Here is a 15,333-nt window from a genome sequence, read left to right as displayed (position 1 = left end):
TTTTTTTTGCTTGGGGCGGCAGAAATGCTGGAGCTGGCCCTGGGTGGTGGCATCTGGTATTGAGTTTGGTGAGTCTGCTACTGCCTTGCTGTTGTGGGACTTGGGCTTTAGATCAGGTGTAGCAGTGTGTTGTTTTTCAAGTCCTAAGTCCTGGGGTCAATCCCTGCATGTGACCTGTTCAGGGCTCCCTTACAAGAGGGTCTAAAGAACATTAAAATGAGAGCTAGATGTAACCCAGGGTTACTCTGGTTTCTGCTGGTATAATTCCTCTATTGAAGGGCTTGCTGTGAACCACCACCACACAAAGGATAGGTGGCAGTAGATGGAGAGGCATAATGCCAGGGTTGCCTGCTCGCCATTGAGTTATTCCACCCTGAGCTGGGCCAGGCTAGTGCGTAATTTACTCCAGCCTGCACCGGCGGGGCTGCCTCTGGCCCAAGACCTTTAGGCCCAGTTAAATAGGTAGGTGGCTCATTGCCAGCAGGTGATCCCTTCTTTCCTACTGCAACAATCTCCACTCTTTGCTTCTTCCGATTGGGCATGTTAAAAAGGCAAACAGCAGCGTAATATACAACCTAGTCCAATCACTGCCTCCTCTTGGATAGGAAAAGGAATCCTAGCAAACTTGCACACGACTCCTTTCCCATAATCAAAAGGGATAATGAGCAATCAGACAGGAAGTGATGACACGATGTGTAAATATCTAAAACACAGAGGCAGGCAGACAGCTAAATGGGTCCGATCCTCTGATAACAAAAACTCCTCCACCTCTGAACACACAGGAAAGGCAGAGAACTTCAGTCAGGTCATGGAACAAGTTTTATATGGGTTTTAACATTAGGAACCCCTGATTAATTAACTACAACTTTGGAAGGGAATAGTGTTTCAATTCAAGCCTTCTGCCAGTCTTTGCCTCCTTCTGTATTAAAAGGAGGTCTGCATTCCCAGGTCCTGCTTCCGTGTCAGCGTTGCAGGGCTGCTGCTGGGATGTATCAGCACAATGGCAGCTCCCGTGGAGAAGCCCTCTCCAGCACTGGAGAGAATGACAACTGACATGTACAGCTAGGAGACATTCTTAAAAGTCATAGCAAATGTAGATGTGGAATTGCTCTGTAGTAATCGATCGGTACTGCGATGTACTGATGGAATGAATAGTGTGGTCAATATAACTACTGGGGGTTATTGGAACTTCCTGGATGATGGTAGTGATCTGACTTAGTAGGGAGCTGTGGGAAAAGCAAACAGGAAAGCAACCCAGGAACTCTAGGTAAAGGCAGCCTAGCATCTACTTGAAAAAGAGTGGAGCAAACTGTTACCTTCAAGGAAGAGGCAAACTTGTCTTGCCAAGCCTGGAAGTCAACAGTTTCCCTGAAACAGGGAGAAATGGTTGGTGAGTTAAGGGACCAGACTATGACACTAGTCTTGGAGATTATGGGGGGATCTCTGGGAATCTGAGACCTGCCAGGATCCCCGCATGAAAGATGATTAGACACCTGGTGCCCTAGACATGCATACAGTCTGCTTTATTCCCTTAAGACCTGTTGTCTCTTAAATGCTTTTGTTCTAAGTAAATAAGGCTTGGCTTTGAGAAGGCTGTTTGGTCAGTGTAATAACCACTATCAGGACTGTTGTGGGGAATAAAGCCTATATCACGTAGGTAATCTCGGTTAGTACTAGGGAGCTGCCACCCAGGGCCTGCTCTGAGAGTGGGTGAATCATGTGGTTCCACTTGGGGCCAGGGGATGGCTTGAGGCCCAAGATATGGTAGTGGAGGGACTTGATGAGACAGGAGGGGTTAGAGGTGCAATTCTCTTTGTGACTAGGACACCATATTCTCATTGAGGGCAGGACTGTGCTTTGCTAGGCACAGACCGGTTGTAGGGGTACAAATGTGCAACATGGCTCCTGAGGGAGCTCCAGGAGGGTGCAGGGAGCTTCCCCTCCATGGATAACCAGCTTCCCTGAGTAGTTCAAAGGAAGGAATGGAGCCCTGACCCTAGTAGCAAGGAAAGCTCCTGGCCCTCTCTCCTTGAGCACCTTATAAATGCCTCAAGCTGACCTTGGAGTGGGGGAAAGAAAAAGGCAATGGTAGGAAATCCAACTCCCCTTCCTACTCCAGTTTGCTCTACCCATTGCCCCAGGACATAGTGAGAATGCTGGGCAAGTGTCTGAGGTAGACCCTGGAGAACCTTAGAAACTCCCAAGGGCGGGTGTATTCCTCTGAGGCGCAGTCCTGCTTTATCCCTGTGATGGTGGGTAGCCTTGGGGCCATGGGGGCGGCTCGCTCATTCTTTGCCTGTTTACTCCAGGACAGAAAGCATGGAGGAGTATGACTACGATTACCTCAGTGTCAATAAAACCTGGGTCCTGACCCCCAAGGCGCAGGAGACGGACGCCACACAAATCCTCAACTCACTGCTGAAGAACTATGACAACAAACTGAGGCCCGACATCGGCAGTAAGTGCCCCCCTCCGAGCCTCAGCCTTTCCTGGGTCTCCAGGCCCATTGGTGTGCGGGGAGGGAGTAAGTTCTTAATGGTTGCTTCCAGGAAATGCTCGGTTTGTTCCAGACCCTTTGAGCTTCTTCCCAGCGGTGCCCTGTCAGCACCAGCTGGGGGGAATCCAGTGCTGTGAGCTTCCTCCCAGCGGTGCCCTGTCAGCACCAGCTGGGGGGAATCCAGTGCTGTGAGCTTCCTCCCAGTGGTGCCCTGTCAGCACAGCTAAGGGGGAATCCAGTGCTGTGAGCTTCCTCCCAGCGGTGTCCACCAATACCAGCAAAGGGAACTCAGCAATGTGAGTTTTTCCCTGCAGTCCCCATCCTGTAACAGAAATAGCCTCAAGCTATTCTAGAACCCCCAGATCTATACACCCACGTTCCAGGTCTAGCGCTGATAGTTCTCTTGCGGTCTCCCAGCCCTCAATTCAGGGGCTTTCAGCTTGTGCCTGCCTATTCCACCCATACTCCCATGTTCCTCCCTGTACGCACCTGCCCCTGGCTCATCCACGTCCTTTTCACTCTCTTTCCAGTCAAGCCCACATTCATCGATGTGGATATCTATGTGAACAGCATTGGGCCGGTCTCCGTCATCCAGATGGTGAGTGTTAAAGGCTACTAGGGCCAAGGAAGATTGTAGAGAGTGAGAACAGGGAATTTGGGATCTCAACTGAGCCTCCCACCCCCGAAATGCCTCCAAATCATTACCATCCCTGTGTCATGTGTCATGGCCTAGGTGGCACTTTTACAGAGGGATCCAGATTTCTTCTCCTTCCCTGGGAAAGAGATGCCAGGAGCACAGCTGATTGCTGCTGGAGACAGGCAAGTCTGGGGCTTGGAAATGTTTGCCTGCTGGGTTCTGGTTTTGCAGGCCAAAAAGAAGGCCCCCGCACCACACACACATACACACCAGCCCTGAATGGGTTAAGGTGGCTCAGATGAGGCCCAATTAACCTTATAAACTGTACCTGGAGGAGAGGCAGGGCTGCTAAGGTCTAAGGCAGAGGTTGGCAACCTACAGTATGCGTGCCAAACAGGGCACACAATCTGATTTTGACTGGCACACTGCTGCCTGCTGTGGTCCCGGCCCCCAGCCCCACTCAGCCCCCCCACCCACCACTCTCCCCTGCGGGGGCAGGAGGCAGAAGCTTGGTCCTGTGGCAGCCAAGCTTCCCCCCTCCCCCACTTCTTCCCCCAACGTGGTGCTTTCCTGCCCCTCCTCCTCCCCCTCCCTCTCTCTGCCGCTGATCAGCTGATGGCCCTTGCGAGGGGGAGGGGGACGAATGGCAGCGTGCTCGCTGCTCCGTAGAGGAGGCAGAGAAGAGGTAGGGATGGGACCTTGGGGAAGGGGGTGGAAGAGGGCATATCCCTTCCAGACCCCTGCCATGAGCCGCTCATGGCAGGGGGCTGGGAGCACCCCAGCCCTCTGCCCTGATCCCTGAACCCCCCCTACACCCAGCCTTCTGCCCTGTACCCCTACACACCCCCAGCCCTCTGCCCTGACCCCTGAACCCTCCACACACACCCAGCCTTCTGCCCTGCACCCCCCAAACACACCCAGCCCTCTGCCCTGACCCCTGACCCCCCACACACACCCAGCCTTCTGCCCTGCACCCCCCACACACACACCCAGCCCTCTGCCCTGACCCCTGAGCCTCCCCCCAGGTCTGGGGTCCTGGCTGCCGGCCCCTTGCCAGCCAGCATCCTGGCCGCAGGCCCCGCTCAGCCCACTGCCGACCTAGGTGAACAGAACCCCAGGCTGGCAGTGGGCTGAGCAGGCTGGTGGTGTAAGATCAGCATTTTAATTTAATTTTAAATGAAGCTTCTTAAACATTTTGAAAACCTTGTTTACTTTACATACAATAGTTTAGTTATATAATATAGACTTATAGAGAGAGACCTTCTAAAAAACGTTAAAATGTATTACCGGCACGCAAAACCTTAAATTAAAATGAATAAATGAAGACTCGGCACACCACTTCTGAAAGGTTGCCTACCCTGGTCTAGGGGATGATGAAGCCCAGCTGGGCAGGAGCAGGCTGGGCTTGTATAATGCCAGGAAGTTGAGAGCAGAAGTGGGCTGCAGGGAAAGTGCTGGTGGTCACTCTCTGGGCACAGAGTGGTGGGTAGAAGGAGATGCAGTGGGGAGCACAAGCCCTGGAATCCTGTCCCTGATGGAAGTGGTTTACCCAAAGGAGTTGTGGGGAAGAAAGCCTATGCAAGGAAGAAGCCAAAGAAAGAGCAGTGGGGGTTGAGATTGTGCAGACCTTGGCTGCCACTGATAGAGTCCCTGGGCTGGAACCTGGAGTAGCAAGTGGGCCCAGGTTCCCGTACCAGCCACTGGGGAAGTAGCACAGACTGCGAATTGGCATGGAGGACTGCCTGTGATGGTGCATGGGCAAATTGTCTGGCGGGATTGTCTGGCAACCCTGGAAGGGGAAAATAATATAGTGACCTGGCAGGAGGGATGAGTCAAGAAGAGAGAGCACCCTAAGTCCTGGAGAGTCAGAGGGACCATGGAGCGAGTGAGTGACAAAAGGGGGGTCTAGACTGAACAAGAGCTGATCCCCAGAAGCAGTGGTGAGTGAACCCCATTACACCAGGTCCCCCTTCTCCAAATGCCCCAGGTGCCTGCGCTTTGGATAAATGATCCTGCACCACCAAGTGACAGAGGATGTTCTGACAGTGATGGATGCTGTTGCCTTCCTGATCTTTGATGCATGAACAGGCATCTTTGTGTGACAGCTTCCCCCAGCCTGGTGGGAAGGAAGGAGATTGTTCTCATTCTCAGGCACCCTTCATACTAGTGAACAGCACTGATGCTGCTGGGATGACAGTGTGTCACGATGAGATGTTAGGCTGTGTGAGAGAGAGCAGTGTAATTCACCGGGAGATAGGAATATACACCCTGGGGATAGTTGCTATGGTAATGGAATCATAGTGTGAAATATGGGTGCATGAGCTTGTAGGTTGCCATGTATGAAATCTGGATGGGTCAGACTGAGCAGCCATAATTAATGTTCATATTTTAATTGCAGTAGTATATACAGGCCCCACACAAGAACCAGGACCCCATTGCGCTAGGCCCTGTAAAAACACACAACAGAAAGAAGGTCTCTGCCCCAACGGGCGTGCAAGCTAACTCTAGGTGATTGGAAAATGCCAATTTTTAGGGGGAGAAATTTTTAAAAAGTTCCTTTTCCCCAAAAAACTTTTCATGAAATCCATTCATGGGTTCAGTAAAGAAACTAACTGAAAGGTTTTGAAGATAGTTATCAGTAAAATTTGGACCGGGGGATTGAGGACGTTTTTGGTTTCCAGGAACTCGACTTTATTTTATTTTACCAAAAAAAAAACAAATTAAAGCTGAAAGTTTGTACCAGACCCTGGAAATTTTTCAGTTTCCATTCTTTTTCATTGAAAAAGTTGATAATTTCAATGAAGACAAAGATGTTCTACAAATGGGTTCATTTTGGTTGAGCCACCATTTTGTGTGGGGGGGGGTTGTTTCTAAGTTTTGATTAAAACATTTGGACTGTCTCTAAATGTAAGCCATAAGGTGTAGCAGTGTTTGCCCCTGGGAAGTGAATACTGCAGATGGCAGCATGCAAGCTAGCCAGATGGGGACCTGGCTGTGCACTGCTTGAATAATGAAGATATTATCAGGAGGCTTAGGGAATGACTCCCCCATCTTATATTCAGAGGGCCTCTTCCATTGCTTCCCCTTGCCCAGTGCTTTTCAGGGAGGTGGCTCAAGGCAGATGAAAGTTACACATGTGGGTGATGAGAAAACCCCCTCCCCAAGAAGGAGAAGGGGAGGGGTGCAGCAGGATGGCTGCCATGTTGAATTTCTTAGCTGCATTCCAGGTAGCCCTGTGGGTAAGGCAGACAACCAAGCCAGCCCTGTCCAGTGCTGCTAGCTGTACTATACGTGCCGGAACGTTGGCATCAATTGAGAGGGACTTAGAGGGGTGCAAGGGATATGAGGTGGGATGAGATCATATGATTGCTCCATATTGCTGCCACTATCTCAGGTGTGAGACAGAGTCCACTGCTCACCGTAAACAGCCATCAGATCTTAATGTACTGTTCAGAGCCAGTGTGGGGATATGGTAAGGTCTGAGAAAATCAGCAAATAAAAATCCCTGATCTTAAAAATTACCAGGACCGGTCACTCTGATTCTCTGTATTCTGCCCATTCCTGCTCCCTGTCCATTCCTCCTATCTGTTCCCTCTCTGGTTCCATGTATCCCACCTGTTACAGGAAAGCTCTATGTCTGTATATACATGTAATAGTTAGTTAATAGATAAGTGCCAGTAGATGACACTCAAGAATAGGTAGAGTTTGTGGACTAATAACATCCTTTGTACACTGCAGATGGCTTTGTCAGTGCAGCGCTTTACATCAGTTCTTAACATGCTGTGAGCAGTGGGGTTTGTGAGCTCTTAACGCCGCCCACTCCCTCCTAACAAATCCACTCCTCAGTGTTTCCATGAGTTCCCTTATATTTCCCTTAACAAAGCAGACTACATGCTGTCTGTCTAAATGGCTTTCATTTTACCAAGGAGAAAACAACAAGACAAACCCAAAGTAAAGTCTCCATGGGAGAGCATAGTGTGTGCATCTCCTCTTTAGGCAGCAGTGACTCGGGGAACAAAATGAGTCCTCAGAAATGTAAAGGTGCAGGACACCTAAAACAAAAGGCCTCAGTGTGGCTGCTACAGCTCTATTTCCATGTGTCACCTCCACCTCCTCCATCTCACTGTGTCCCAACAACTCTTCCTCTGTTTCATCTTCTAACTCCTTTAAGGCATAGAATCATAGAATATCAGGCTTGGAAGGGACCTCGGGAGGTCATCTAGTCATAGAATCATAGAATCATAGAATATCAGAGTTGGAAGGGACCTCAAGAGGTCATCTAGTCCAACCCCCTGCTCAAAGCAGGACCAATTCCCAGCTAAATCATCCCAGCCAGGGCTTTGTCAAGACGGGCCTTAAAAACCTCCAAGGAAGGAGACTCCACCACCTCCCTAGGTAACGCATTCCAGTGTTTCACCACCCTCCTAGTGAAATAGTTTTTCCTGATATCCAACCTGGACCTCCCCCACTGCAACTTGAGACCATTGCTCCTTGTTCTGTCGTCTGCCACCACTGAGAACAGCCAAGCTCCATCCTCTTTGGAACCCCCCTTCAGGTAGTTGAAGGCTGCTATCAAATCCCCCATCATTCTTCTCTTCTGCAGACTAAACAATCCCAGTTCCCTCAACCTCTCCTCATAAGTCATGTGCTCCAGCCCCCTAATCGTTTTTGTTGCCCTCCACTGGACTCTTTCCAATTTTTCCATATCCTTCTTGTAGTCTGGGGCCCAAAACTGGACACAGTACTCCAGATGAGGCTTCACCAGTGCCAAAGAGAGGGCAATGATCACGTCCCTCAATCCGCTGGCAATGCCCCTACATATACAGACCAAAATGCTGTTAGCCTTCTTGGCAACAAGGGCACACTGTTGACTCATATCCAGCTTCTTGTCCACCGTAATCCCTTTTCTGTAGAACTGCTGCCTAGCCACTCAGTCCCTAGTCTGTAGCAGTGCATTGGATTCTTCCTTCCTAAGTGCAGGACTCTGCACTTGTCCTTGTTGAACCTCATCAGATTTCTTTTGGCTCAATCCTCTAATTTGTCTAGGTCCCTCTGTATCCTATCCCTACCTTCCAGCATATCTACCACTCCTCCCAGTTTAGTATCATCTGCAAACTTGCTGAGGGTGCACTCCACACCATCCTCCAGATCCTTAATGAAGATATTGAACAAAACCGGCCCCAGGACCGACCCTTGGGGCACTCTGCTTGATACCGGCTGCCAACTAGACATGGACATTGTGGAAGCAGAAAAAAGAACTGACAGAAAGGAACTGTAATGCATGACGTTTGTTAGCAAGAGTCAGGCTAACTGTAACCCTGATAACGCGAGATTTGTAGAAGCGAAGATTGTGTGAGGCGGGTGAGAAAGAGCTGTGTAAGAAGTTATGATGACCTCAGCATAAATAAAGTGTAGAAGACCTTGGGTAAATAAAGTATAAAAAATAATTGTATGTTGGCAAGAGTCAAAACAACTGAGGAAATAAGATATCAAGATGGCCTATGTATAAACAAAAATGCTGCTGTCCCTCATTATTTTTGTAATGAAAGGTATAAATGCTTGCTGTAATTAGTTACCAGGAAGAGAGACCTGTTTGCTCTCCCTCTGCACATGTGAGAGTTAATAAAGCTCTGACTTGCTGTACCTAAACAAATAGTGAGAACTCAGTTTTTCTCCGACAATTTGGGGGCTCGTCCGGGATCGGTTACGCCCGCAGAGGCACCGGCAGCTGCTACGGATCGTTCCCCTTCGAACCCCATGGCGCCACAATAAAGGTAAGAGACCTTTTAAAATCTCTATTGGGGTGTCGAAGAAGGACTGTCCGTGGGGCCGTCTGCCCCTGTTGGGCTCACGCCATCCGAACTTATTGACTGTGCAGCAAGGTCAAATGCTGAGCGGCGTAATAGAGAAATTGTTTGCCGCCCCCTGTATGCATATGCTAGGTGCATAAAGTTTGCACCTGTGTTGAGGGGTTGTTACCGCCTCAAGAAAAGTTTTTACCGCCTCAAGTGATGCATCGAAGTACTTAAAAATAGTACCTGGAAGTACTCAAGAGTAGTACCTGGTATAAGGCCTTAGTGTGTGTATGGTCTGTGTGTGTGTGTGTACACAGTGTGAATTGAGTGTTACCGAAAGACGCCCAGAGTACTCTGCAAAGTCTTTTGGCTCGTGACCAGAACTACTCTAACGCAAGCCCGGTAACTAGAGGATCTTTTAAGAGATCCGACCCATGTAGGTTGACTCGGCCTGGCATCGTCCGGCGAGGAGGCTACCTGGGTCTAGGAGTGTGTGCACCCATCTTCCCTCCCCTTTTCCTCTCCGTGTGAGCCACTGACAGTCTGATCATCTCACTAGATGCAACAGAGTAAGCGGCGCCGTCTCTCTGAGACTAGCCGACGCTCTTTGCTGAAGGGAGGTGTAAAAAAGTCGTGGCCATCCTCGTTAGTCTCTCCTGTGTGAATACCCTGTAAGAAAAGATCCTTAGTTTATGTGCCGCTAGCGCGGACAAGGCATCCTCCTCCCTGTGTGTGTGATTGGAAAATAAGTAAGGGACAGTCTAAAGATTCCCTCTCACCCACTAAGGGTACCCCAGCTTATTTCATGTACGTACATTATAGTACTAAAACCTGCAAGTATTTAGAGAATTGAAATCATTACACGCGTGAAAATTCATCTAAACAATGCCCACTAAAAAGTACCTTCAATCTAAATAAAATCATACATCTCAGAGGAGCTTTTAATCACAAAAAAGCCTCTGACACAAATAAAAGCAATTTGTCTATTAAGAAAAAAAACAAGTTAATTTGAAATTCAGCTTAGTCCAAAAATAAAAAAAAAAATTAATCTGCGTTCAAAGTCAAAAATCAATGCAAACCAGACTAAGTATAAAAAAAAACTGCTTTCGGCCCCAGCTGACTGTAAAAAAATATAGACATAGTCAAACCAAAAGCAATACAAGTTAAAATGCTAAAATTACATTTGCAAAGCTTAACTGTCCAGTAAAATCCAACAGTCTGCCTTTGCGACCCTGGAGCTGGCGTAGTTTAAGAAAGCTAAAAAAGCCACAAGTAGCCGGCCTGGACTGAAATCACTAAAAAGACGCCCCAAAAAACCTCAAAGTGTAAAAGAACTGCCCTCCCAAAAAAAAAAGCAAGTTAAAAATTGCACAGCACCTTCTCTGAACGTTATACACTGACAAAAAAACTAATGTACTGTATAATAACAATGTGTATGTGTTCATTGTTAAAAAAAAGTGTATAAGTAAAAAGTAAAAGTTTCCTTTGTAAATTAAAAAAAGCCAAAAAAAAAAAAAAAAAAAAAAACAAAATAAGTTAACTAAAAAAAAATAGCTAGCAAGCTCAGTCCAAAAATAAAATGCTGGCACCATCCAAAGACACTGCCCACAGCTAAGACTTGGCTAATAGCCAAGAAAAGGGGGGCCTAAATGTGCCCAAGCAACTATGAAATCTAAAAAACACTGCCAAGCATTAATAAAATGTGTTAGGTTTCTTTTCTCACAAATAAAAAAAGTGCTACCCAAAGACCCTAGCAGCCCTGCCATTCATTAAAACAAAAAAACTAAGTCTACGTAAAGTCTATCAACGAAAGACTGCTTTGGCTCCACACTGGAAAGGCCCTTTCCAAGTCCTGTTAACCACCACCACCACTGTGAAGTGCCAAAAACTACCTGCCTAGACCCATGCTTCTCACTGTAAAAAAACCCCTCCACCTCGAAAGAACTCTCCGACTAATAATAAGCCTATTTCTCCTTCTAGCTCTGCTGTGTCTTCTAAACAGCAAAAAAAAAAAAAAAAAAAAAAAAAAAAAAACAAAGTAAAGTGCTAGTAACCTCTCCCTTGTCCACTGACAAACCTACTGTGCCTCTAGATTTTTCTAAAAAAAGCAAAACCATTACAGGGTAATGTGCTAGTAACCTCTCCCCTGTATAATGCTAAACCACACTGTTTCAAAAAAAAAAAAAAAAAAACACTTGCTTCATTAAAACCACAAAGTCCAAAAATTCCTAACTACAAAAAACATTAAAAACTGACCCTAGTAAAAAAACAAAAAATTATACACTAGCAAAAAAAAACTTGTGGGACCCATGCTTAAAAATGTAGTATAGTACTACACCAAAAAAAAATGTATTAAAATATCAATAAACTGTAATTAACACTACACTAGAAACTGTTAAATTTTCATTACCCTTATCCAGTTTCCAGATTACCTCTACATACCCAAATTGCTCACAGGGGGCTGCCATTAAATTAGCACAACAGAGGGCTTGAGTTATTTCTTCTAAAAAAAAAAGAGACTTGACCGGATCCCTGTGAGATAGGGCCAATAATGCAGTAGCAGTCTAAAATATTTTTAAAAACCAAAAACATAATAAAAAATTAGGCCAACTAAAGAAGGCCATAGGCCTTGTTTCTAAAGCACAACTAACCCAAGTACAGGCTGGAGTTGGTGAGTTACATGTTATTTCTGCCCTTAGTTCAATGACCCAAAAGTTGCTAACAAAAATAGTATTGAATATCACTGAGGCTGGGAAGGCATTGCAGTGGGATCTAGCATGCTCAAAAATTCAAAATTTCTTAAATGACCAGCTAATAGCCATTCAGAATAATCTAGAGCACCAAGCTTGGCCCACTGCCCTTACAGACACGTTAAAAGTACCATCTGATCTGTAGCCATAAAAACATACTTAAAAACTTTCTAAGTAAAAGTGTAGACGTTCTCAGTGCTCCTTCCAAGCATATAGACCGGTTCAGGAGGTGTGGGCTCCCACATACCGAATCCTGCCAAGTCCATAAAAAAAATGCATGTAAAATTAAGTAATTCACCGAAACATCTAAAAAATTAAACCTCCTAGTATGCCCAATCGATTTTTAGTCAGTGCTCCTAAAATTACATCTGACATTTAAGTAAAGTTAAAAAGACAATAAACATTTTGGCCGTTACAACCCCCACAGCTTCAGTGTATCCGTAAACTAAAGCCAGGAGAAGTTGTTACTCTTCATGACTACATTTGCTAAAAAAGTAAAAAACAAAAAACTACCCTAACAAGACACTTATTTTTTTAAGCTAATAATAGCTGTGTGTATGTTAAAGCCACTACATTGCAAGACATACATTTTAATCTCACTACCACTGCAGGCAATCATATCATTTATTGGCCTGCAAATAGAGTTTTTCAAGTAGCCCTTAAGTTCCAAATACCCTTTAATTAGACTAGCTTACTATCTAATAAATTTCAAAATTTGCTTTCATTGTTACCTGAGATTCAGAAAATCTCTGAGGTACAAAGACAAATTCACATGCTTCAAAATGTATATCAAGTAAAAAAGTATGCCTTTCACACTGCTTATAGAGTAGCTACCTTATGTACTAAATATAATGTATTGTGCTTTATAACAAAAGCTGTACAACAACCCCATTATAGTATTGCTATAAAAATGTTATTGCTTGTATTGTTATTAGTTAGTTTAAAATTATGTTATTGTTGTTGTAAAAAACGTAATAATAGTAATACCTTTCATGTTCATGCTAATCATGCATTGTCATTGCATCCAATCAAAACCCCTAAAGTTGAAGCATCTGATTTAGAATCAGAAGTCCAAGACTTAATGCAAATAAAAATTTAAGAATGTTTGTTGTACTAGAAGTACAAAAGGGGGGGTTGTGGAAGCAGAAAAAAGAACTGACAGAAAGGAACTGTAATGCATGACGTTTGTTAGCAAGAGTCAGGCTAACTGTAACCCTGATAACGCGAGATTTGTAGAAGCGAAGATTGTGTGAGGCGGGTGAGAAAGAGCTGTGTAAGAAGTTATGATGACCTCAGCATAAATAAAGTGTAGAAGACCTTGGGTAAATAAAGTATAAAAAATAATTGTATGTTGGCAAGAGTCAAAACAACTGAGGAAATAAGATATCAAGATGGCCTATGTATAAACAAAAATGCTGCTGTCCCTCATTATTTTTGTAATGAAAGGTATAAATGCTTGCTGTAATTAGTTACCAAGAAAAGAGACCTGTTTGCTCTCCCTCTGCACATGTGAGAGTTAATAAAGCTCTGACTTGCTGTACCTAAACAAATAGTAAAAACTCAGTTTTTCTCCGACAACATATTGATCACTACCCATTGAGCCCAACAATCTAGCCAGCTTTCTATCCACCTTATAGTCCATTCATCCAGCCCATACTTCTTTAACTTGCTGGCAAGAATATGGTGGGAGACCGTATCAGAAAGTTCCTTGGAGCTCCTGGGCAGCCCCTTTACACCAGAGCATGATTTGTTGTGAAGGTGTACTATAGCTGATGTGGCCTCCTTCCACCCTCAGCGCCTTGTCTGAAGTGAGGGAGAGGCAGATGCAGAGGTTTAGAGCTGTGTCTTTGTTCACAAAAGCTACAGATTAATTTGCTGTCTGCACACCACTTTCTGCTGTGATCACAATGTTCAGATCCTGGATTGAGCGTATTGTGTGCAGTTCTGGTCAACCATGTGTAAGAAGGATGAATTCAGTCTGGAACAGGTGCAGAGAAGGGCTACTAGGATGATCAAAGGAATGGAGAATCTACCTTACAAGAGGAGACACAAGCAGCTTGGCTTGTTTAGCCTAGCCAAGCAAAGGCTGACGGGAGATATGGTTGCTCTCTATAAATACATCAGAGGAATAAATACCAGGGAGGGAGAGGAGTTATTTAAGTTAACTACCAATATAGACCCCAGAATAAATGGATATAAACTGGCGATCAACGAGTTTAGGCTTGAAATTAGATGATTTCTAACCCTCAGAGGAGTGAAGTTCTGGAACAGGCTTCCAAGGGGACCAGTGGGGGCAAAAAAAACTAACTGGCTTCAAGACTGAGCTTGATAAATTTATGGATGGTATGGTATGAGGAGACTGCCTACAACGGCATGTGGCCCATGGTGGCTGCTAGTACAAATATCCCCAATACCCAGAGATGGGACCCTAGAAGGGGAGGGCTCTGAGTTACTACAGAGAATTCTTTCCCAGGTATCTGCCTGGTGGGTCTTGCCCAGGTGCTCAGGATCTAACTCATCACCATATTTGGGGTCAGGAAGGAATTTTCCCTCAGGTCCGATCGGCAGAGACCCTGGGGCATTTTTGCCTTCCTCTGCAGCATGGGGCACAGGTCACTTGAAGGTTTAAACTAGTGTAAATCATGGATTCTCTGTAATTAGGGCTACTAGGATGATCCGAGGAATGGAAAACCTGTCTTATGAAAGGAGACTCAAAGAGCTTGGCTTGTTTAGCCTAACCAAAAGAAGGCTGAGGGGAGATATGATTGCTCTTTATAAATATATCAGAGGGATAAATATCAGGGAGGGAGAGGAATTATTTAAGCTTAGTACCAATGTGGACACAAGAACAAATGGATATAAACTGGACATTAGGAAGTTTAGACTTGAAATTAGACGATGGTTTCTAACCATTAGAGGAGTGAAGTTCTGGAACAGCCTTCCCAGGGGAGTAATGGGGGCAAAAGACATATTTGGCTTCAAGACTAAGCTTGATAAGTTTATGGAGGGGATGGTATGATGGGATAGCCTAATTTGGGCAATTCATTCGTCTTTGACTACTAGCAGGTAAATATGCCCAATGGTCTGTGATGGGATGTTAGATGGGATGGGATCTGAGTTACTACAGAGAATTCTTTCCTGGGTGCTGGCTGGTGAGTCTTGCCAATATGCTCAGGATTTACCTGATTGCCATATTTGGGGTTGGGAAGGAATTTTCCTCCAGGGCAGATTGGCAGAGGCCCTGGAGGTTTTTCGCCTTCCTCTGCAGCGTGGGGCATGGGTCACTTGCTGGAGGCTTCTCTGCACCTTGAGGTCTTTAAACCATGATTTGAGGACTTCAGTAACTCAGGCATAGCTTAGGGGTTTGTTACAGGAGTGGGTGGGTGAGATTCTGTGGCCTGCATTGTGCAGAAGGTCAGACTAGATGATCATAATGGTCCCTTCTGACCTTAAAGTCTATGAGTCTATAACTTAGTCTTTAAATCGTGATTTCAGGACTTCAGTAACCCAGCCAGAGATTAGGGGTCTATTATAGGAGTGGGTGGGTGAGGGTCTGTGGCCTGCAATGTGCAGGAGGTCAGACTAGATGATCAGGATCAGCTCTAGTAACCTTAAAGTCTATGAGTAATGCTCAGGGAATATCCCTCTAGATTC

At 45.6% G+C, this 15,333-nt stretch overlaps 1 protein-coding gene across 5 annotated transcripts in view; it reads left to right on the top strand.

The window, feature by feature from the left end:
- GABRE (gamma-aminobutyric acid type A receptor subunit epsilon) overlaps positions 1-15,333 on the top strand; it is an 89,198-nt gene that overhangs the window by 8,157 nt on the left and 65,708 nt on the right. For 4 of the 5 annotated variants that reach the window (XM_054040837.1, XM_054040841.1, XM_054040840.1 and 1 more), the window contains exons 2-3: positions 2,310-2,458; positions 3,028-3,095. In XM_054040837.1, coding sequence (XP_053896812.1) covers positions 2,310-2,458; positions 3,028-3,095 — 217 coding nt within the window. Of the gene's footprint in view, positions 1-2,309; positions 2,459-3,027; positions 3,096-15,333 lie in introns of those variants that run through there. The other variant, XM_054040838.1, reaches the window with a different exon arrangement.

This window comes from Malaclemys terrapin, chromosome 9, assembly GCF_027887155.1.
Source record: "Malaclemys terrapin pileata isolate rMalTer1 chromosome 9, rMalTer1.hap1, whole genome shotgun sequence".
NCBI lineage: Eukaryota > Metazoa > Chordata > Testudines > Emydidae > Malaclemys > Malaclemys terrapin.
Note: the sequence above shows the minus strand (reverse complement) of the source record. Positions and strands in the feature narration are given on the sequence as shown.